At 37.3% G+C, this 23,697-nt stretch overlaps 2 protein-coding genes across 2 annotated transcripts; both read right to left on the bottom strand.

The window, feature by feature from the left end:
* Positions 1-3,310: 3,310 nt before the first annotated feature.
* On the bottom strand, positions 3,311-8,903 carry LOC139729699 (glutathione S-transferase theta-1-like). The gene is made up of 5 exons (XM_071640629.1): positions 8,756-8,903; positions 5,906-5,993; positions 5,198-5,354; positions 4,054-4,221; positions 3,311-3,472 (listed from the first exon to the last, which is right to left on the bottom strand). The coding sequence occupies exons 1-5, from the start codon at positions 8,865-8,867 to the stop codon at positions 3,311-3,313; spliced, it is 687 nt and encodes a 228-aa protein (XP_071496730.1). The 5' UTR covers positions 8,868-8,903.
* A 4,327-nt stretch (positions 8,904-13,230) lies between these two features.
* On the bottom strand, positions 13,231-21,478 carry LOC139729698 (glutathione S-transferase theta-1-like). Its single transcript, XM_071640628.1, has 5 exons — positions 21,367-21,478; positions 17,744-17,831; positions 17,047-17,203; positions 15,260-15,430; positions 13,231-14,253 (listed from the first exon to the last, which is right to left on the bottom strand). The coding sequence occupies exons 1-5, from the start codon at positions 21,476-21,478 to the stop codon at positions 14,092-14,094; spliced, it is 690 nt and encodes a 229-aa protein (XP_071496729.1). The 3' UTR covers positions 13,231-14,091.
* Positions 21,479-23,697: the final 2,219 nt, after the last annotated feature.

The following is a 23,697-nucleotide window of genomic DNA, read 5'->3' as shown; positions in this document are numbered from 1 at the left end:
TGTATTAACTGATTAGACATGTTGTAAACTTGACCTTGTCGACAGAATCCCCTATAACTTCAGTGTCTGGTCTCTATATTATTGGCGACTACTGAAGTAACGCCGGATTCAACTTATTAGCCTAAAAAATAAAAAAACAGCAACAATTTATAAGTAAGATTTTAATTTGAGTTAATGTACAAAGATTTGAAATACTATCATGTGAATTATATACTCAGTCCTTTGTGATTTTGTTTATCAAGTAAATTTGACAAAGGGCCTACATCATATTGTATAAATGCAAGCGTTGAACCAAAATTCAGTGAATGATAAAAAAACAAATACCCAGCAACATAATCATATACGGAGGCTTTTGAAAAAAATACACTTGTACCACCATACACGCTAAAGGAGCTGAGATATGCGTAAACTGCATAACCAATAGTCTGTGATGAGTGGAAGAGATCTTAAGTGACCACGTGTAATGGGAACTAATGGTTGGCTTGTCTCTTACAAAAGGTTTTCGAATATCATGCCAGAGGTTTGAATTTACGTTCCTTGTATATAGTTTAATCGTTCAGCTACAGTGATGAACTCTGGTAGATGTTTTCAACACCATGCAAAAGAGCCTTTTTAAAACGGGGACATTATACCACGGCCCCGTTTTATCAAAAGAATACCACACAGGTTGCTATAGACTTATCATAGCAATCAACTATATAATCAATTATAACTCTTCATAAAACAGGGCCCTCTGGAATAAACTTCACAAATTGTACTGAAAGGTGAAAAATCATTAGAAGAAAGTGCTTGGAATAATATAGCACACACAGTGTCTAGATATTTCATTCAGATCGAAATCATGAAATTTAAGATACAAGATAATGTCAAATCTAGATTGGGATAGATCTGTCTCAGAGTTAATGCTATTTTTTCTTATCCATCCGTTTATAAGTGGTGAAAATGAAGGATTAGGGTTATATCCACAACAAAAAAAAATCACAGAATAAGATGGCTTGAATATTTAAGGCAAGGGTAAAAAATCTGTCACGTCGTACATGTTCTTGTCATGTACATGTATGTGGTCAGTATATAGGGCATCCTATTGCTTTTCTTTCTGCTTCTTCAGGTATTGATTATAAAATGGTAACAGGCGAGGCGTCTAATAAATTCACATGACAATATACCCAGTCTGAACACTGATCAATGGTCACATTCATGATTTGCTGTAATTGTAAAACGATGCTGAATATTTTCCTGTGTGTTTAGTGTTATTGCGCCAAAGGAAACGTATAATCCGATACTAAGAATCCTGCGTTGACACTTGATCCGACGGTCCTGTTTTGACGGCTACATCCAAAGGTCGACCCCACCTCCCTGATCAGACAATATACCTAAAGATACTCAAGGTAAAAACATATCGACACCAAAATTTATCCAAAGAAAATAAATGTGTTTTATCAAGTTCAATTTGTCTATGACCTGGTGTGAATTTTATATACGTGTGTGAGAGTTGTAACGATGTAGATAAAATCAATGTGACATACTGAACGTATCACACACATAAATATTTAGCTAAAATGGAATATTGCATTGTAATGACATGCAATCATGTTTGAAATTAACCAATAAACAGATTTCTTGGAAGTTAATTTACAGGAATGTGATTCTGTAATCCAGTGGGAAACAAATTGATCGGACAATACAACTTCAATATACATACATATATACATAATACACATTATATATATATATATATATATATATATATATATATATATAATATATAATCAACATTAAAACATTTACATATTGAACTCAAGGGAAATAATCAGATTCATGAGACAACTTTGTGCAATCAAAGTCTTTATATTGGGATTTCAGAATTCAGTGGGTGCTTTCGGAACGCATATTGATACAGAGTACTATGGTACTTTGTGTCATGTGAAAACATGTGACATAAGAATCATTTTCATAGAATAACCTCGCATCTGATCTTTTATGGAAGCTACCAGGAAATACTGTCTTTTAAATCATGAAGACTTTCTATGGATTTTTTTTACATGATTTAAGTACTTTTGAATCCTTTATATAAATCTTTTAAAAAATATGAACTTGAAAACGTTTCTAGATGACGATATCCTTGCACTTGCTAAAAGGAGCAACATATTACACGCCGGAGTATAGCTTTTTTGTGGTGATGGCTATGATTCACTTAACATGCTGCTCTGCTTAACTTCCTCAAGGCGGAAGGCCGTAATTCATCGAAATACTGTCTTGAAAAAAAAAAGTGTAAAATCCCATCAAGTGCGGAAATTTCGAATGAATATCAACACAATAATAATTCGATTGGCATGTCATTTTGACTTCAATGTCGGAGACAACCCCGCCCCCCCCCCCCCAAAAAAAAGGGGGGGGGGGGTAAAAGAAATGAAATGTTGCTATTGCGACTGGTTTTTGCTCGTTATATCGCATAATTTCCCAATATCTCTACTGTACATTTTGCCAATGTGAAAAAGACAGTTTTACATGATTGGCAAATAACCATAATCTGGCAAAACACATAAGTTTTCATTGCAAGACTTCGAGTCATTTTCAAATTACAGCTTATAGAAAATTTTCACTTGTCCTTTGACCCCATGGCTTAGATCTTTCCCTATCAGAATCATTGTGCAGTAGTGAGTGGATATCAAGTTTCAGTCATTTCCAAGGAATGAAGAAAATGCTACTAGTAATTGGTGTATCACTACTAAACGGTGTAATTAAATTAAATTTCATAAATTACTTAGTACCTTTGACCTTTAACCAATGACCAAAAACTTACAAGAGAAAATAACTTTATGGCAATGCATGTATAATAATTCTATGTATACTTAATTTTATGTTAAGCCTTAAGACATCGAGGAAAATGTGATATTTTCGCATTTTCACTTGACCTTTGACTTTTGACCCTATGGTTCAAAACTTTCCCTATAGAGAATTTTCATCTGGTCATACATACGTATACATTAAGTTTCATGAAAATACTTTCTGGTATGCCGAAATAAGAGTGAAATAGCGAAATTTTAAAATTTGATGTTGACCTTAAGACCTTTTACCTTCAACACGTGCACCCAGTAGTTCATCATGCACAACTCCGTCCACTTATACATCCAGAATTATGTCAAGTTTCAGTTGGATAACTCAAACGGTTCTGAATTACGTCGTCTACAAAATAAATTAAGGACGGAGAGGGACAACCCTAAAACATATCGTGGCGGAGATATAAAACAAATATCCCACACATGAATGGACAAATGATGTGTCACATTCGGACTCAGCGTCGAAGGAACTACTTCTTGTTCTTAGCGATGTACTCGTCTCTCCATTTGTAGATATCAGCGGAGAGCTCGTCGAACGCTGGGTTCAATGCGTCTCGAAGCCGCTCCATGTAGGCCTTGAGAGTGTCGTTGCTATCGGTGACCGGATCTCGAGAGATGGTGCTTTGTACCAGCTACATGGTCATATGTGCGGTGTTCAAATTGAGAGAAAATGAGAGAATAAGAGGACATACTATACCAACAAGCTGTCCGCGTTCTTGCTTGGACAGAATTCTTTGACTCCATAAGTATAGGTTTATCTACTCAAGTCCTTCTCGAATCTTATCAGAGCAAAAAGACTGAAACCATTTCATATACGTAATTATCTATATATATATATATATATATATATAATATACATTCTTTAGTATGTGTGTTGTTGTTTTTTTTCCCTCCTCCTCCTTCTTCTTCTTGCAGGCTGTCTTGGCAAGCCAAATATTCTTTACAAATGCAACGTCTCCAAAATCTTATTACACCATAATATGATTTAGTGGTCCTGCGTTCCTTCTTACTCTAATTCTGACCCTAATATATATCTTGTTTCTTCTGGTATCCCTAAACACATTAACAATTTTGCCCATTTGTCTCACACGTTGATTGAAGCAGTTGTTTTGTTACATTCAAATGTGATTTCATTAGTCATTTATGTATTTATTCGTTTCTGCCACATTCTTATTAAACTGTATGAAATGTTGACGATGAACTTTGACCTTACCTCATTAACAGCCAAAGCGTCAGCAAAGCTGACTTCCTCTCCGAGGAGGAATGGCTTCTTTCCCAGCCATGTCTTGGCGAAGATATCCAACTTTCCCTTAGTGTGCTCGTGGTATTTCTTGACCGCTTCCTCATCAATGGGCTTGTTCAGCATAAATGGGTACCACACCTGCAAGTATACCAAAAGAAAATGGAAATCACATTGCACAATAACGATTTATCACATCGAAGTATTAATGTTAGCTTGTAAGACGGTACCACTGCTCGATTACCTCATGAGTCATACAAGGTCACCTTCAGATAGACACCGTGAGAGTCTAGGTAAATTTTTGATAAGTAAGAATGACGGAAGTTGCTTTTTCGCAAGGATAAGAAATTACATCTTTCGACTCCATTTCGAGGTAAGAAAAAAAAGTATACGTCTATTCGATTTCACTCGTATTTCGTATATTGTTTATGTTTTAAAGTTACCTGTGCCCAGTTGCGATGGTCTTGTATAATGAATATTCAAAATCTAACGCGGGATTTAGAAATATCGCAGATGGTAACCTAACGAAACTAGAACAATTTTTCATTCATATTGGTCCTCAAATTATACAAAATCATTTCATTATAACATGAGATGTTTTAAAGTCGACATTCGGCATCAGACAAAAGGGTCACATTTGATAAATGAAATTTCATGAAAAATTTAACTCCCCCGATTGAACTATTTCGTGTGTCTGCATTTGTTTTTGCATGTCATTGTATAATCATTCATTTCCTTTCAGACAAGTAAAAAGTAGTTATACCTCGTCATTATTTTTTTATGTTCTTATTTGAGAATTAACGGTCTCTGTTGTGGCTTAGAGGAGCTTTTTCGGTTCAGTTTGAAAGATTATAGGACTCGACCATTGTGTTCCAGACATGAATCCGTTGGCTGTATATAAGTGGCAATATAGTCACCTCAAATATCATTGCCCATCAGAGATATCACTGAGCAGTCGGTCTTTTGCTTGGATGCGTAATAAATATGACCATTTCATAGCTTTCTCGATGGACGAAATTCAAAATTCTAACCCGCATTTTCGGTCCCGCACCACGCAACATGAATGCGAGCACACAAACCATTGGTACAATCCTCTCGCAACCCGTGACCACCTAACCTCTTCCATGGCAAGCTCTTCGAGAGGTTGTCTGATGCCCTGGTGGTGGAAAGCCATATACTCGTCCACCTTCGCGCGTTTTTCGATGTCCGCTGGGTACCAGTTGTCCGGGTAATCATTGGGGTACTTCATCGCCAAGTACCGTAGTATGGCAACACTGTGAAAGTTGGAATATATATAGGTGAACGTGTCAGCATCGGTGGGTGATACATTCAAACTTTCTTCCTCCTGTTATGTGATATTAATTGCATGGTTAATGGAACGGTCTGAGGCAATGAAAGCTAATATCGGCTGCATCGGACTTCGAGAGCACGGGGGTCAAATATGTATTTAACGGATTCATTGCTTTTATTGCACTTTGAGAAATCATCGTTTTGCAATGAAAAAGTATAAGTTGGAATGACAGTATTTTACTAATGGATCTTACCACTATGAATCATTGAATGAATCTGAACATTTGAAAAAGTATATTTGGCTTATCTATTTCATTTGGAAACCGAAGTTAACATAAATCTATATAGTTGCGGTTTTTTAAGATTTGAACTGATCTCACACACCAAAGTATCGCCGTCAATCAAATTTTATAAACCCTTTATAAGTAGAACTCCAATCTGTAATCAATAAAAGAAGAAACTCAAGGGTATGGAAATCTCTCTCTTTTTGTAAGAATTTAGCTCATTCAAAAGTGTCAATTTGTTTCTAAAGTACCTCTCGGATAAACAGAAGTCTCCATCCTTCATTGCAGGAACCTGCATCATTGGATTGATGGCCTGGAACTCGGGCTTCTTATGCTCGTCTGAGGAGAGAATTATCACATTTTCACACTATTTTCTAAAAAATAAAAGTAATCGCCAATACAAGAGGAATTTAGTGAAAGTACCAAGAAATAACATCTCTATTTTCAACTAAAACTGTTAAACTCTAAAGTACTGAAAATCTAGAGAACTACTATCAGACACACGTTGAGACACATGGCATACAGCAGAGGGGCTCATTTCACGATTAACTTCACAAGGCCCGGGTCACATTATATACACTCAGCAAAACAAGAAAGTAAACACTTTTTTAACTTCATCTTTCTCATAGATTATTTGGCTAATATTGATGTTTTATATACTATGTTAAAGGTAGTTTAATTGGCTTTCAACCTAGCAGGTCAATAAAAAAGGAAACGTTACGCATGAGTGAACACGTTCATTTTTCTCAAAAAAAAAAAGGCACAAAAGTAAAAATTGCAAAAATGGACAAGTTGTTATTCAAGCGCATGTGCTCTTCCATATAACAATGAAACAAAAGACAGATTCAACACAATAAAAATTGCAAATTGATTTATAAAAATCAAACTATGATCCCCATTATGTCTCCGTAACCCTCCAAAGATAAAGAAATGCAAAAAATAACGGAGGACAATGAAGAATCTTCCGTCATTTCAATATTCAAAAGACATAAGAGAAGAAGCAATGGTAACAAAGATGGTAAAAATTTGAAATGCTACTCCAATTTAAGAAAATTTGAAAATAATATTTGGTTCTTGAATTTGTCTAATGAATGCTTTAATTTCTTAAAAGAAATAAAGAAATTCTGTCCATGTTATCACCTTTGCGGCTTACTCCCTGTGTCATTTAAACTTTGAGTTGACAGAAAATTCCCATGTTTCCCCTTCACTTTCCCCACTATGTTACTATGTTTGAGAGTATAAAGAGAAACAAGAGAACGAAAATTTATTTCTGCTATTTCATTCATGTCTCTCATTGCGCTACATTGGTCTTTTACTATCATTGTTATCTTTTGTATAAACCTACCAGGTTGATAGCCAATTAAATAACCTTTTATATGGTATATGACACAATGATTTTTATGAAGATCTATGAAAATATGAACTGGAAAAAGTGTTTACTTTCTTCTTCTTTTTTGCTGAGTGTATAGCATTATCTCGGCACATCTTCTGATCCTTCGTTGACTGTTGACCGTTTGTTAGGTATTGTCGTGTTTTTAGAACAATTACCTTTCTAGAAGGGATTAATCTTTTAATCATTAATTTCATGATATTTCATGCATTTGATATACTGTAAAGGATTTCAACATTGGTGCATGCCATCATGAGTTTTAATGTGACCATTTCAGCTATTCTTTGCATAATGGGAATCATGTTTAAAGGGGATGGCTGGCAACTGATCAGTGGGAATCAGTGGGAATCAGTGGGAATGCTGGGGGATGATTGTTCCAGTCCTTGTGGGATTCATTTAAGTGATTGCACGTTACGATCGTTAACGATCGTTAACGATCGCCCCGTCACTGTACAGGCATGCTAACCTGGAAACATTAAACTGCACATTACTTGAATATGAGACCATTCTGAAGCAAATAATTTTCACACAACAATACATATATAATGTACTCTTAAATGAATCCCACAAGGATTGGAACAATCATCCCCCAGCATTCCCACTGATTCCCACTGGTCAGCTACTAGCCATCCCCTTTAAATGAAAGTGCAACCAGGCAAATTATTGTAAGACTAAAATAAAACATTGGTCGTCTCGTTACTTTCGTATGTTACTTTAATAAGCGAGATTTCATGTCACGACGTAGCCGATTAGCTTGTTATCAAAATTCCTGTTCCCGTGAATACATGCATGGCACACAGAAACCAATGCCACCGTATACGAGAATTATGAATTTCTCGGGCATACTGATAATCAAACATGCAGACGACCTTTTCCCTGATGGTAAACATTTACAAGTCCATGGTACCTTGCCGGAAGATAAGGCACACGCTTGAATGAATGACAGCACTACATCAATCATCGAAGATATTCATCTTATCTGTATACTGTTTGTCACAGGAAGTCATCATCATATGATAATCTGCAATTCATCGTGTAATGATTGTTCCAGGTCCGTACGCTATCGATGCCAGGAGTGAGATTATCATCTGTTTTTTTTTATTAATGTACATTACAGCTTGGATCGAGGAAATATGGACATGCACTATTCAGGATTAAGCATCAAGCATGTCAATGAGTCAATCAAAAAAAGAAGCAAATCTGGTGTTATTAAAATGTGGAGCTGGAAGCCTGGAACTCCATACTACACTCTGAAATCTCTACCTGAATCCCATTCACTATACTAAACGCCGAAATCATAAACGCAAAATTCACTGCGAATATACCCACTAGCCACTGCATAATGTCAGCACAGAGTGACTTTCGAAAGTAAAACTGTGTGAAGCCAAGTGCATGCAGATGCCATCTTTCCTGTACAAACCACAAGCTATATGCTAGAGTTCTGAGCGGAGTACAGGTGTCCTCAGGTAAGGTCATCACGTTTGCATTTACAGCTGTTGGACTTTGCCTCGTCCACTACTCATGGGAAGCAGAGACAATTCCCCCTCCCGAGCCCCTCCCAATTTTGATATAACAATTACAGATGCAAACAAAAGGTGTAACGAGCTCCTCGCTCTCATATTCTGTGCATAATAATACACAGTAGATCAATTAAACTGCATCCGCGAGCCATTTTTATATGAACAGAAACTATGAACAATTTTATACGCACCCTTCAGGAGTTCTACGTGGACGAACTCGTGAGGGATTTTAGAGTTCTTTAGAAAGAGCATGACGGAGCGACAAGGCTGCGACAGCACATCGACAAAGACCTTCACCACCATGTTGGACGTCTTGCTCTCGATCTTCCAGCAGGTAGAATACAGTAATGTGCAGCAACCTTCTCTCGCGGTATCACACGTACATATGATTTGCGCAAGTCATTCCGCTGCCACTACAGAATGTCGGCTGCCCACACTTGAAGTTCAACGTACCGTCGGTGTTATGTAAATATAACCTTTTAACTGATTTATGCTTCGCGTGGTGACATATTGCAAAAGATTAAAAAAGCAACGAAAATACAACGTATACAGGGTCGGAGCTACTGCGATATGATATAGCATATAGATTGTGGTGGACGCATGTTAATATAATCATATAGGCCTACGTGTGTCGCGATAAACTTATTGCATATTTTATATTAGGATAATTGAGATATATTATGCATGCGTGCATACACATACTGGCACACACACAAACACGACACGGCCGCACACATGCTTACATTGTAAAACCTGCATTAGCGGCTATCTGTCAATAGCGGCCACCTGCCGTAAAAGGCCACTAAAATGTTATCTAATGAAACTATGCTTTTGACGGCTTTCACTTTCATACGCGGCAGATCAACTTAATGCCTGCTTTGATTCGCGTGATACATAGCCGACGCCAAGTTTTCAAAAGTGTGTGTGTGTTGGTGGGGGGGGGGGGGGGGGCACTCCCGGGTTTCATCAGCTAACAAGCAAGCAACGTGCATTTTGTTATGTCATCATAATAAAATATGTTAATCTAGATTAGTTAAAGGCATTATATACCAGTTGCAGATGAAACAAAAACCCAGCTTTAGTGCTTCAAAATAGTTCTAAAAATTAATGTGAGTTAAGGATAGAAACAACCAATGTAATAATTCTAATCATATAATCGATGTTAAGTATTGTTAGATATACAAAATGTGAACAATAGTTATGATAACATTGTTTCCAGAATAACCGTCTACAATTATGGTTTCTTGAGAAAAATAGTGATAGCTCCTTATATTTTAGATTGTACTGCAAATTTTATATATGGTAGGACGTTTTGTGATACAACTGAGCTACACATATGCATCAAATGTGATAAATCGAACATTTTCTACATCACTGTTCCAAAATATGTAACCAATACCTTTTATGTTCTATCATAGTAGCTAATACAAATGTAAAAAAAAAATGATAGTGGAGAGCATGATTCAAATGCTACCAAGAGGGATAAGAGAGCGGTTAAATATGTTTCATATAATCATATTTACATTGTATAATATATATGTATATAATCCTATATATAGTCCTTTGGAATGGTCCAGTTGTGGGTCGGTCGATGGAGGTGTACACTGATTTTGATTTTTCACTACTTATCGCATTTATACACTGTATCTATTTTTTTTTGTATTTGAATTTTGGTATTTTTGTATTATTTTGGTCTAAATATTAATTTTCCCGGTAAACCGTGCGCTTAGAAACATCCGTATTAATCGCCTTATAAATGTACTGTATTATATATATATATATATATATATATATATATATATATATATTCAACTCTTGCACTTTTCCGGAAAGGAGGAACAGTGAGAGAAACAATGATGTCAAAGCTACGCACCGATTTCTCCTTCCTTTCTCATATCTCCCAATATACAATATATAATATTATATATATATATATATATATATATATATATATATATATATATATGTGTGTGTGTGTGTGTGTGTGTGTGTGTGTGAGTGTGTGTGTTTATGCGTGATGTTTTTTTTTTCTAGAGACGATACTGCTAAATCTATCACATCACTCAGCTCAGATTACGATGTTTCCACTTTGTTCGTATTAAATGTTTACATTTTCTTTCAGACTGTTAGGGTGGTAGGGTGATTTCACAAAAGTTATAAAATGCTGAATAGTTAAAGGGCGGATATTCTTGAGTCTGTCAACGTTTGAGGACGATATCATGACCAACACCGTTGCCCTGAATAATTCAACAAAGGCGTAAAGCACGAGGCGATTTCATAAGCTTTGATTTCATGAAGTACCGTCGTGAATAGAGTGAGGTCAGTGGCATGCGATGTATAAATGTACAGTGCACTCCCGTTATAAGGAACTCGGTTATAACGTAATTCCGTTACAACGAAGTAAAAATTCAGGCTGCAACATTATCCGCTGTATGTATTTTTATTGTCTATTTGTTCGGTTACATCGACATTTCGATATACTGAAAGAAAACTGCCAGTCCCGAGGACTTCGTTATAACGGGAGTCCACTGTATATAGGCTAATATTTTCTTGAGACCTCCTTGAGCAAATTGCTTGAAATATACTTATTATTATTTACTTATTATTACATGTATTAACTGATTAGACATGTTGTAAACTTGACCTTGTCAACCGAATCCCCTATAACTTCAGTCTTTGGTCTCTGTATTATCCGCGACTAACGCCGGATTGAACTTATTAGCCTAATAAAAAGAAAAAAAACAGCAACAATTTATAAGTAAGATTTTAATATGAGTTAATGTACAAAGATTTGAAATACTGTCACGTGAATTATACGCAGTCCTTTGTGATTTTGTTAATCGAGTAAATTTCACAAGGGCCCAGCATACTGTATAAATGCAAGCGTTGAACCAAAATTTAGTGAATGATAAAAAACAAATACCCAACAACATAACTGTATACGGAGGCTTTTGGAAGTATACACTCGTACCACCGTTACAGACAAGGAGCGGAGATTATGCGTTAACTGCGTAACCCATATAGTCTGTGTAGAGTGTAAGAGATCCAAAGTGACTATGTGTAATGGGAACCAACGCTTGGCTTGTCTCTTACAAAAGGTTTTCGAATATCATGCCTGAGGTTTGAATTTACGTTCATAGTATAGTTGAATCGTTCAGCTACAGTTACGAACTCAGCTAGATGTATATGAACGAATGCAAGAGCCTTTTAAAACGGGGACATTATACCAGGGCCCCGTTTTATCAAAAGAATACCACACAGGCTGCCATAGACTTATGATAGAAATCAACTATATAATCAATTATAACTCTTCATAAAACAGGGCCCTGTGGAATAAACTTCACAAATTGTATTGTAAGGTGAAAAATCATTAGAAGAAAGTGCTTGGAATAATATAGCACACACCGTGTCTCAATATTTCATTCAGATCGAAATCATGAAATTTAATTCAATTCAATTCAGTTCAATTCGTTTATTTCATTTTCAATCACAATCAAAAATATGAAGCATTCAGTGTTACAGAAAAACATAAAAAACAATGACATATAAAAGGAACCACAACGACATCAGAACTACAGTCATAAATTGTTCCAGATTACAGCACGCAACAAGTAAAATGGAAAATGGTGTACACATAAAAAGCCAATAAGGCCTGTAGGCGCGTATACACCGTTGTTACAAATCATGTAGAATTGGAATCTAAGTTATTTTCAGAAATCATAAATCAGTTTTATACAGAAGATACACAAAAGAACATTTAAGATACAAGATTATGCCAAATCTAGATCGGGGTAAATCTGTCTCTGAGTTAATGCTATTTTTTCTTATCCATCCATTTATAACTGGTGCAAATGAAGGATTAGGGTTATATCCTTAAAAAATCACTGAATAAGATGGATGTTGAATATTTAAGGCAATGAAACAAAGAATGCGATCAGCGCGAGCTACTGTATGTTGATATGTAAGTACTCTCTTTGCCCTTCCAGAGAACAGGAAGCATTTCTTCGCATACGTCAGATCTAGGAAGAAAAGTGCATCTCCTCCAATTCTACTTGTATAGATGGGGAAGTCATCAATAAGAATAGTGACATAGCTAACAGCTTTGGAGTATTTTTTGAGTCAATCTACCCTCCTCCATGTGTGTTGCCAGAAGGTCCGAGTGCATGACAACGTAATGATCCTCTACCTCAACTTTGCTCCATTTCAATTTCATCTCAGGAAGTTTACAGGGGAATCATGCAGTTGCAGGATAAGAAAAGCCCTGGCCCCGATTTGATCACTCCTACCCTTCTCAAAAAATCAGTGGGTGTGATATAATCTCCTGTCCTGCAACGTCAATACGACAATACAATATTTGTCTTTGCACATGCTAATAGCAACAACAGAGTAGCTTTTAAGTAGTGTGTACTAGTATACAAATTGTGATGATGGCTATCATTCCCTTGACATACTGCTCTCCTTAATTTCCTCAAAGCGGAAGGCTGTAATACATTGAAATACTGTCTTGACAAAACAAAAAGTGTAAAAGCCCAAAAAGTGTGGAAATTTCAAATAATTATTAACATAACAATTATTGATTGGCAGGTCATTTTCACTTCAATGTCAAAGACATCAGCCCATCCCCCCCCCCCCCCGGGAAAAAAAATTAAATGTGAATAGACCTTGCGCTGGTGACTGGTTTTTGCTCCTATATCGCTTTATTATCCCAATATGTCTAGGGTACACTTTGCCAATGTGAGATGACAGTTTTGCATGATTGGCAAATAATCATTATCTGGTAAGTATGCATCATGATGATACTTTGAGGCATTTTCAAATTTGGAAAATGTTCACTTGACCTTTGACCCTATGGCTTAAATCTTTCCCTACAGACTCATTTTGCAGTAGTAAATGTAAGTCAAGTTTGAGTCATTTCCAAGCCATGAAGAAAATATTTATTGGTGTATCAGCACTAAACGGTGTAATTCAAGCATTTTAACCTGACCTTTGACCTTTGACCAAAAACCAAAAATTTACAAGAGAGAAATATTGTAAGGCAGTACATGTGTAGTTTTATGTAAAATATTTTATGAAGATTTCACTTTAAGCCTAAGATATCAAGGAAAAGGTGATATTTTCGCATTTTCACTTGACATTTGACTTTTGACCCTATGGCTTAAAACTTTCGCTTGAGAATGTTCATCTGGTCATACATATGTACACGTTAAGTTTCATGAAAAATACTTTCTGGCATGCCGAAATAAGAGTGAAATAGTGAAATTTTAAAATTTGATGTTGAGCTTAAGACTTTTACCTTCAACAAATGCACCCAGTAGTTCATTATGCACAACTCCGTCCACTTATACATTCAGAATTATGCAAAGTTTCACTTGGATAACTCAAACGATTCTGAATTACGTCGTCTACAAAATGAATTAAGGACGGAGAGGGACAACCCTTAAACATATCGTGGCGGAGACATAAAACAAATATCCCACACATGAATGGGACAAATGATGTGTCACATTCGGACTCAGCGTCGAAGGAACTACTTCTTGTTCTTAGCGATGAACTCGTCCCTCCATTTGTAGACATCAGCGGAGAGCTCGTCGAACACTGGGTTCAATGCGTCTCGAAGCCGCTCCATGTAGGCCTTGAGAGTGTCGTTGCTATCGGTGACCGGATCTCGAGAGATGGTGCTTTGTACCAGCTACATGGTCATATGTGCGGTGTTCAAATTAAGAGAAAATGAGAGATAAAGAGGGTATACTATACCAATAAGCTCTCCGTGTTCTTGCTTCGACAGAATTCTTTGACTCCATAAGTATAGGTTAATCTACACAAGTCCTTCTCGAATATATCAAAGCAAAAAGACTGAAACCATTTCATATAATCATCTATGGTGGTTCATGTTTCAAAGCATTGCAAGATTAATCTGATTTATAATATTACGAGTTGCATAAAGAAAGATTTCAATTCAAATCAATTCAATTCAAATTTATTTTCATTTCCATTAAATAAACAGGGCAAATTACATACAACGCATTAACAGAACTGATTTGTAATAATTTCAAGAATGTAAATTAAGAAATACATGTAATCATGAGTAACAAAATAATTGGACTGTTGGTATATTGAAATATATATGTATATATATATATATATATATATATATATGAAATTATTAGTTTAATTCGGTCCTGATCTTTGGTGTATTATATTTTTTCATTGCATGCAGAGTGAAAATAAAATAAATTGTAAAAATCGGTCCCACGTGTTTTTATATTTTACCCCGTGAATAAACTCAACGTCATGATTACTTTATAGCAATCTATCAAGACGCGATCCAGTTCCATCTGATGCTGTTTTTACTGTGTGTGTTGTTGTTGCTGTTGTTGTTCTTTTCTCCTCCTCCTTCTTCTTCTTGGCAAGCCAAATATTCTTTACAAAGGCAACGTCTCCAAAATCTTATTACACCATAATATGATTTAGTGGTCTTGCATTCCTTCTTACTCTAATTCTTACCCTAATATATATCTTGTTTCTTCTGGTATCCCTAAACACATTAACAATTTTGCCCATTTGTCTCACACGTTGATTGAAGCAGTTGTTTTGTTACATTCAAATGTGATTTCATTTGTCATTTATGTATTTATTCGTTTCTACCACATTCTTATTAAAATTTATGGTATGATAACGCTGAACTTTGACCTTACCTCATTCACAGCCATGACGTCAGCAAAGCTGACTTCCGCTCCGAGGAGGAATGGCTTCTTTCCCAGCCATGTCTTGGCGAAGATATCCAACTTTCCTTTAGTGTGCTCGTGGTACTTCTTGACCGCTTCCTCATCAATGGGCTTGTTCAGCATAACTGGGTACGGCCACGCCTGCAAGTATGCACAAAGAAAATGGAAATCACAATGACGATTTATCACATCGCATAAGTTATCAATGTTAGCTTGTAAGACGGTATCACTGCTCACCTCATGAGTCATGAAAGGTCCCCCTCAGATAGACACTCTGAAAGTAGTTTTATTTTTGCTAAGTAAAAATGACGGAAGTTGCTTTTTCGCAAGGATGAGAAAAAAAATCACGTCTTTCGACTAAATTTCGAGGTAAGAAAAAAATACACGTCTATTCGATTTTACTCGTATTTTGTATACTAGTCAATTGTACCCGTGGAGTGCTGAATCAGCCGAAGCGGGGCATAGAGGGGGGCGGGGGGGGGGGGGGGGGGGAGGGGCTATGATGAAGTACATGTATCATGCTTGTTTGGCTTCAGCCAGTGCCCAGAAATCCTCTATGGGGATTCCCCCAGAAATGGTCAAGGTCACTAGGTCAACGGAGGTCAAATAACTGTTTTGCGCTACTACTTGGTCCGATCTTGACCAAACTTGCTGGAAGCATAAGTAGGCCTACACTTGGGAAATCCCCATTGATGATATTTCTGGGGGAATCCCCATATAAGTAGGCCTACACCTGGGAAATCCCTATTGAGGATATTTCTGGGGGAAAATAATGCACATACCGAGGTGCCACCGCATGTACCAATGCAGCCAAGGTAGGAAAAGTAAGAAATCAATATAGCGCCCTCTTATCGGGTCTCTGATTATTGCAGCTGACGAAGATTAAAAGTTATTTGACCTTTGACCTCGGTGACCTTAACCTTTCCAAAAATGAACCTGCATCCACCCACTAAGTTTGATGGAGATCGGACCAAGGACCTGGGAGTAGAGGAACAAATAGACAGACAAACAGACAGACAGACAGACAGACATACAGACAAACGTTGCTCGAATTACAGTATGATTCTTTGTTTTAAAGCTACTTGTGCCCAGTTGCGATGGTCTTGTCTAATGAATATTCAAAATCTAGATTTAGAAATATCACAGATGGTAACCTAACGAAACTGGAATAATTTTCCATTCATATTGGTCCTCAAATTATACAAAATCATTTTATTATAACATGACATGTTATAAAGTCGACATTCGGCATCAGACAAAAGGGTCACATTTTATAAATGAAATTTCATGAGAAATTTAATTCCCCAATTGGACTGTTTCGTGTGTCTGTATTTGTTTTTGCATGTTGATCATTATGTAATCATTCATTTCCTTTCAGACAAGTAAAAAAGCAGTTATACCTGGTCATTATTTTCTTAGGTTCTTATTTGAGAATTAACGGTGAGTAATAGTCTCTGTTGTGGCTCAGAGGAGCTTTTTCGGTTCAGTTTGAAAGATCATCGGACTCAACCATTGTGTCCCAGACGAATCCGTTGGCTGTATATAAGTGGCAATATAGTCACCTTAAAAAACATTGCCCATCAGAGATATCACTGAGCAATCGGTCTTTTGCTTGGATGCGTAATATGACCATTTCATAGCTTCATCGATGGACCAAATTTAAAATACTAACCCACATTTTCGGTCCCGCACCACGCAACATGAATGCGAGCACACAAACAATTGACACAGTCATCTCGCCACCCTTGACCACTAACCTCTTCATAGGCAAGCTCTTCCAGAGGGTGTCTGATGCCCTGGTGCTGGAAGGCCATGTACTCGTCCACCTTCGCGCGTTTTTCAATGTCCGCTGGGTACCAGTTGTCCGGGTAATCATTCGGGTACTTCATCGCCAAGTACCGTAGTATGGCAACACTATGAAAGTTGGAATATATAGGGGAACGTGTCAGCATCGGTGGGTGATACATTCAAACGTTCTTCCTCCTGTTAGTGACTTCAATTGGTTAATTGAACGGTTTGAGGCAATGAAAGCTAATATCGGCTGCATCGAACTTCGTGAGCACGGGGGGCAATAATATATTTAACGGATTCATTGCTATTATTGCACTTTGAGAAATCATCGTTTTGCAATGAAAAAGTATAAGTTGGAATGACAGTATTTTACTAATGGATCTTACCACTATGAATCATTGAATGAATCTGAACATTTGAAAAAGTATATTTGGCTTATCTATTTCATTTGGAAGCCGAAGTTAACGTAAATCTATATAGTTTTTTTTTAAAGATTTGAACTGATCTCACACACCAAAGTATCGCAGTCAATCAAATTTTTATAAACCCTCTTTAGAACTCCAATCTGTAATCAATAAAAGAAGAAATTGAAGGGTATGGGAATCTTTCTCTTTTTGTAAGGAATTTAGCTCGTTCAAAAGTGTCAATTTGTTTCTAAAGTACCTCTCGGATAAACAGAAGTCTCCATCCTTCATTGCAGGAACCTGCATCATTGGATTGATGGCCTGGAACTCGGGCTTTTTATGCTCGTCTGAGGAGAGAATTATCACATTTTCACACTATTTTCTAAAAAATAATAGTAATCGCCAATACAAGAGGAATTTAGTGAAAGTACCAAGAAATAACATCTCTATTTTCAACTAAAACTGTTAAACTCTAAAGTACTGAAAATCTAGAGAACTACTATCAGACACACGTTGAGACACATGGCATACATCAGAGGGGCTCTTATTATTTCAAGATTAACTTCACAGGGCCCGGTCACATTATATACACTCAGCAAAACAAGAAAGTAAACACTTAAAATTCATCTTCATCTTTCTCAGAGATTGTTTAGCTAATATATACTGATACGTTACAGGTAATTTAATTTGCTATCAACCTTGCAGGTCAATAAAAATGGGAAACGTTACGCATAAGTGAACACGTTCGTTTTTCTCTTCCAAGGCACAAAAGTAACTAGAAATGTCGCTATGGCGACTGGTATGCCTCCGCCATAATGCATGATTCTCCTTATAGGTCTAGATAGTACATGTGGACAATGTGTGATTACATTTTCACAAAACTGGGAAAATATTAAAATGACAAGTTTGTCACAAATGTGTTGAATGTTCACCTTGACCTAGGTTTAATTGGATGAATAGGAGAGCATGTATTTGGGGATTTCAGGACTTTAACTTGACTCTGACCCATTCAAACATTTATGCATTGAGTAATTTTCAAGGTATGGAGAAAAAGTGCAATTTCTGTATTGAATAGTAAATTGTTACCATTTTCATCTGGGCTTTGACCCTAAAATTCATAAGATAATCACTGTCAGGCAGAACATGCATAAATATGTAGTAAGTTTCAAGATAACTTGAGCCACCTCCGAGATATGGAGGAAAAAGTTAGTTCAGCACTTTCACTTGATCCTTGACCTTTTGACCTTTGAGGCAAAAAAAAAAAGGAAAACAAAACTTTCCAGAGAATCTCTATTAGGTTATACATGCATACACCAAGTGTAAACAAAAATAATCCTGCTGGCATTACATAAACATGAGGGAAATAGTAAAATTTTGAAGTGTTGCCCTTGACCTTTGACCCCTGACCTTTGACCCCATGAACCCTAACTTCTCTAGATAATCACTGCCAGTCAGTACATGTATACACACTATGTTCCATGAAGATACCTTGAACAATTTCCAAGTTACGGAGAAAAAAAGTAAAGTTTTAATATTTTTACTTGACCTTTTGACCTTTGACCTCATGACCCCAAAACTTTCACCAGAGAATCTTAATTGGGTAATACATGTATAAAGTAAGTCTCAAGAAAATATCTTCAGGCATTGCATAGATATGATGGAAATAGTGAAATTTTACGTATTTGACCTTGACCTTTTGACCTTTGACCTTGAGCATGTGCACACAAAAGTTGATAGGCACAACTTCACCCCCTAATACACATACATGCCAAGTTTCATTAGGATACCTCGAAAGGTTTTTTAGTTATGCTGTCCACAAAATTCAGTACGGACGGAAGGACGGACGGAAGGACGGACGGACGGACGGACGGACGGACGGACGGACGGACGGACGGACGGACAACCCGAAAACATAATGCCTCCGGCACCACTTCGTGGCGGAGGTATAAAAATTGCAATAATGGACAAGTTGTTATTCAAGCGCATGTGCTCTTCCATATAACAATGAAACAAAAGACAGATTCAACACAATAAAAATTGGAAATTGATATACAAAAATCAACCTATGATCCCAATTATGTCTCTGTAACCCTCCAAAGATAAAGAAATGCAAAAAATAATAGAGGAAAATGAAGAATCTTCTGTCAATTCAATATTCAAGAAATAAGAGAAGAAGCAATGGTAACAAAGATGGTTTGCGGCTTACTCCCTGTGTCATTTAAACTTTGCGTTGACCGAAAATTCCCCTGTTCCCCCTTCACTTTCCCTACTATGTTACTATGTTTGAGAGTATAAAGAGAAACAAGAGAACGAAAATTTATTTCTGCTATTTCATTCATGTCTCTCATTGTGCTACATTGGTCTTTTACTATCGTTGTTATCTTGAAGGGCATTTGTATATTAATTTCATTATGGGAATTTTTGCAATTTTTACTTTTGTGTCTTGGAGGACAAAAACGTTTGTGTTCACTCATGCGTATATTTTCCTTTCGTATAAACCTACCAGGTTGATAGCCAATTAGATAACCTTTATAAATTATGGTTTACGACACAATGATTTTTATGAAGATCTTCTATGAAAAATAGGAACTGGAAAAAGTGTTTACTTTCTTTTTTTGCTGTGTATATCATTATCTCGGTACATCTTCTGATCCTTCGTTGACTGTTGACCGTTTGTTGTTTTGTCGTGTTTTTATAACAATTACCTTTTTAGAAGGGATTAATCTTTTAAACTTTAATTTTATGATATTTCATACATTTGATATACTGTAATGGATTTCAACATTGGTGCATGTCATCATGAATTTTAATGTGACCATTGCAGCTAATCTTTGCATAATGGGAGTCATGTTTAAATGAAAATGCCATCAGGCAAATTATTGTAAGACTAAAATAAAACATTGGTCGTCTCGTTACTTTCGTATTTTTACTTTAATAAGTAAGATATCATGTCACGACGTAGCCGATTAGCTTGTTATCAAAATTCTTGTTCCCGTGCATACATGCGTGGCACACAGAAACTAATGCCATTACCGAATACGAGAATCGTGAATTTCTCCGGCATAGATCATCAAACTTACAGACGATCGACCTTTTCCCTAATGGTAAACATTTACAAGTCCACGGTCCCTTGCCGAAAGACAAGCACTACATCAATCATTGAAGATATTATATCTTATCTGTACTGTTTGTCACACGAAGTCATCATCCTAATCTGCAATTTATCGTGTGATTGTTCCAGGTCCGTACGCTATGCCACGAGTGAGATTATCATCTGGTTTTCTATTAATCTACATTACAGCATGGATCGAGGAAAAGTTATGGACAGGCACTATTCAGGATTACGCATCAAGCATGTCAATGTAAAAAAAAAAAAAAATCTGGGGTTATTAAAATGTGGAGCTGGAACTCAAATTATACACCCTGAAATCGCTATCTGAATCCCATTCACTATAAACGCAGAAATCATAAATGAAAAATTCACTGCTCATATACCCACTATAAACATATAAATGTCCGCAGAGTGATTGAACTTCGAAAGTAAAACTGTGTGAAGCCAAGTGCATACAGAATCTTTCCTGTAGAGAATACTAACCATGAGCTATCATGCTAGAGGTCTGAGCAGATCACAGGTGTCCTCAGGTAAGGTCATCACGTTTGCATATACAGCTGTTGGACCTTGCCTCGTCCACTCCTCATGGAAAGCAGAGACAATTCCCCTCCCGAGCCCTCCCAATTTTGATATAACAATTACAGATGCAAACAAAAGGTGTAACGAGCTCCTCGCTCTCATATTCTGTGCATAATAATACACAGTATATCAATTAAATTGCATCGGCGAGCCGATGTATGAACAGAAACTATGAACAATTTTATACGCACCCTTCAGGAGTTCTACGTATACGAACTCGTGAGGGATTTTCGAGTTCTTTAGAAAGAGCATGACGGAGCGACAAGGCTGCGACAGCACATCGACAAAGACCTTCACCACCATGTTGGACGTCTTGCTCTCGATCTTCCAGCAGCAACCTTCTCTCGCGGTATCACAAGTACATAATTATGATTTGCGCAAGTCATTCCGCCCATTATACAGAATGTCGGCTGTCGACACTTGAAGTTCAACGTATCGTCGGTACCGTATTGTGTAAACATAACCTTTTAACTGATTTATGCTTCGCGTGGTGACCTATTGCAAAAGATAAAAAAAGGAACGAAAATATAATGTACATGGTCGGAGCTACTGCGATATGACTCATATAGCACATAGATTGTGGTGGACGCATGATAATATAATCATTTAGGACCACGTGTGTCGTGATAAAATAATTGCATATTTTATGTTAGGATAATTGAGACATACTATGCATGCATGCATACACATACTGGCACACACACACACACACACACACACACACACGGCCACACAAATGTTTACATAGTAAAACCTGCATTAGTGGCTCTCTGTCAATAGCGGCCACCTGCCGTAAAAGGCCACTAAAATGTTATCTAATGAAACTATGCTTTTGACGGCTTTCACTTTCATACGCGGCAGATCAACTTTGATTCGCGTGATACATAGCCGACGCGAAGTCAAGTGTGCGTGTGTGTTGGGGGGGGGGGGGGCACTCCCGGGTTTCATCAGCTAACAAGCAGCAGGTGCATTTTGTTATGTCATCATGAATTTTGACTGGCGGGGGAGGGAACATACTGAATGTTCCACCCGAAGGGTTTGAAATGCTATTGAGGGAGGTTATAAGTCCCGAGACGAAGTCGAGGGATTTATAGCCTCCCGAAATAGCATTTCAAACCCTGAGGGTGGAACGTTTGGTACATGTTCCCGACAACAAAAGTCATCATCTGTTATATTATATGGGTTAGTCAAATACGTCAACGTCAACCACCAAAGATCGTTGAGATTCAGTGTACTTACGCGTAGCTAGCGCAGTGCGGTACGCGATTTTTTTTTCGTAACCCTAACGCGTCCAAATTGCCAATTGTGTCACTTGAGCAAAGACTATCGGTGAACAAGTTGGTTTTTGTACGCATGTGCGTGGACTTCGCATGAATTGGGCAGTTTCGTAGCTCCATGGTAAGGCCAAGGAGGTACTAGGCGTTGAGTTTGTACTGTATATCTACAGTACCACTGGCATGGTCGTCTGCTAACTACAGAATCAAATTACAATGTGAGAATGGGACGCCGTCCTTCAAACAGAAACATAACAACGGGTTTATGGGTATATGGGTATGTGATGCGTGTGTTTGTGTGTTTGTGTTTGTGTGTGTGTGTGCGTGTGCGTGGTTTCCACTTCACATGTCATCGGCATCGCGTTCGCCTTTGCCTTAGCTTACGTGGTATTTCTGTGGTTTTGTTCGCCGTCTGCTGACACTTTTCCTGTATCTCGCAAGACTTGCGTTTCTAGGATGCATGCAAACTCGACGTTGTCATCAATATCTTGCAAAAAGTAAATTTGAAATCTAATTGAAGCTTGGAATAGATTAAAATCAATATCTTGCAAAAAGTAAATTGGAAATCTAATTGAAGCTTGGACTAAATTAAAATCAATATCTTGCAAAAAGTAAATTGGAAATCGTATTGAAGCTTGGAATAAATTATAATCAGAGTATCATATTTAGGCCAACAGCTGCAGCATTGCTATTGTTATCAACATTGATCATGTTTATTAAGCCCCACAAAATCAGATTCAAAGTGGGCATTGGGTCTTGGGTAACATGGATGAACTACTGGGTTAATTTGGGTTTATCCTCCGACTTCACGATGATTCAGAAAGCCGTAGTATAGGCTCCTTTTTAGTTCAGGTTCATGTATATCAAGATATATGATTACATTCACTGGCGTAGCCAGGGGGGGGGGGGGGCGATGGGGGCGGTCGCCCCCCCCCCCCCCCCCCCCCCCCCCTAAGATTTGGACCGGGGATTTGGGAGGCGGAAAAAAAAATGCGTGTATACTGTATGCATGCACATACATTTCACTCAAAGTGTGCACCAGATCGTTGAATTTCAATTCAAAATATGCAAAATCTCTCGTGCTTGGGAGGGGGTATCCCCCTCCCAAACCCTCCCCCTCTGTGTCTCTTTCCCTAGCTAAGTACACTTTTTAGATTTACAAAAAATTCTGAATAATTCTGAGTGCACAAGACTTATCATTTATATTCCGAAAACTGAAGGTTCCCTCATGTATAAGGGGAATTTCCC

The sequence above is a fragment of the Diadema antillarum genome, unplaced genomic scaffold (assembly GCF_040938485.1).
Source record: "Diadema antillarum isolate AM-2024a unplaced genomic scaffold, OU_Dant_1.0 seq00000250_RagTag, whole genome shotgun sequence".
NCBI classification, from domain to species: domain Eukaryota; kingdom Metazoa; phylum Echinodermata; class Echinoidea; order Diadematoida; family Diadematidae; genus Diadema; species Diadema antillarum.
The sequence above is the reverse complement of the archived record's forward strand: the minus strand, read 5'-3'. Positions and strand labels throughout refer to the sequence as shown.

Coding starts and splice junctions, on each gene's coding strand:
- LOC139729699 (XM_071640629.1), bottom strand. CDS start 8,867: ATGGTGGTGAAGGTCTTTGTCGATGTGCTGTCGCAGCCTTGTCGCTCC. Junction 5,355..5,905: donor GACTTCTGTTTATCCGAGAG/GTACTTTAGAAA, acceptor CAACTTTCACAG/TGTTGCCATACTACGGTACT. Junction 4,222..5,197: donor AAGAGCTTGCCATGGAAGAG/GTTAGGTGGTCA, acceptor GTATACTTGCAG/GTGTGGTACCCATTTATGCT.
- LOC139729698 (XM_071640628.1), bottom strand. CDS start 21,478: ATGGTGGTGAAGGTCTTTGTCGATGTGCTGTCGCAGCCTTGTCGCTCC. Junction 17,204..17,743: donor GACTTCTGTTTATCCGAGAG/GTACTTTAGAAA, acceptor CAACTTTCATAG/TGTTGCCATACTACGGTACT. Junction 14,254..15,259: donor ACGTCATGGCTGTGAATGAG/GTAAGGTCAAAG, acceptor ATGACCATGTAG/CTGGTACAAAGCACCATCTC.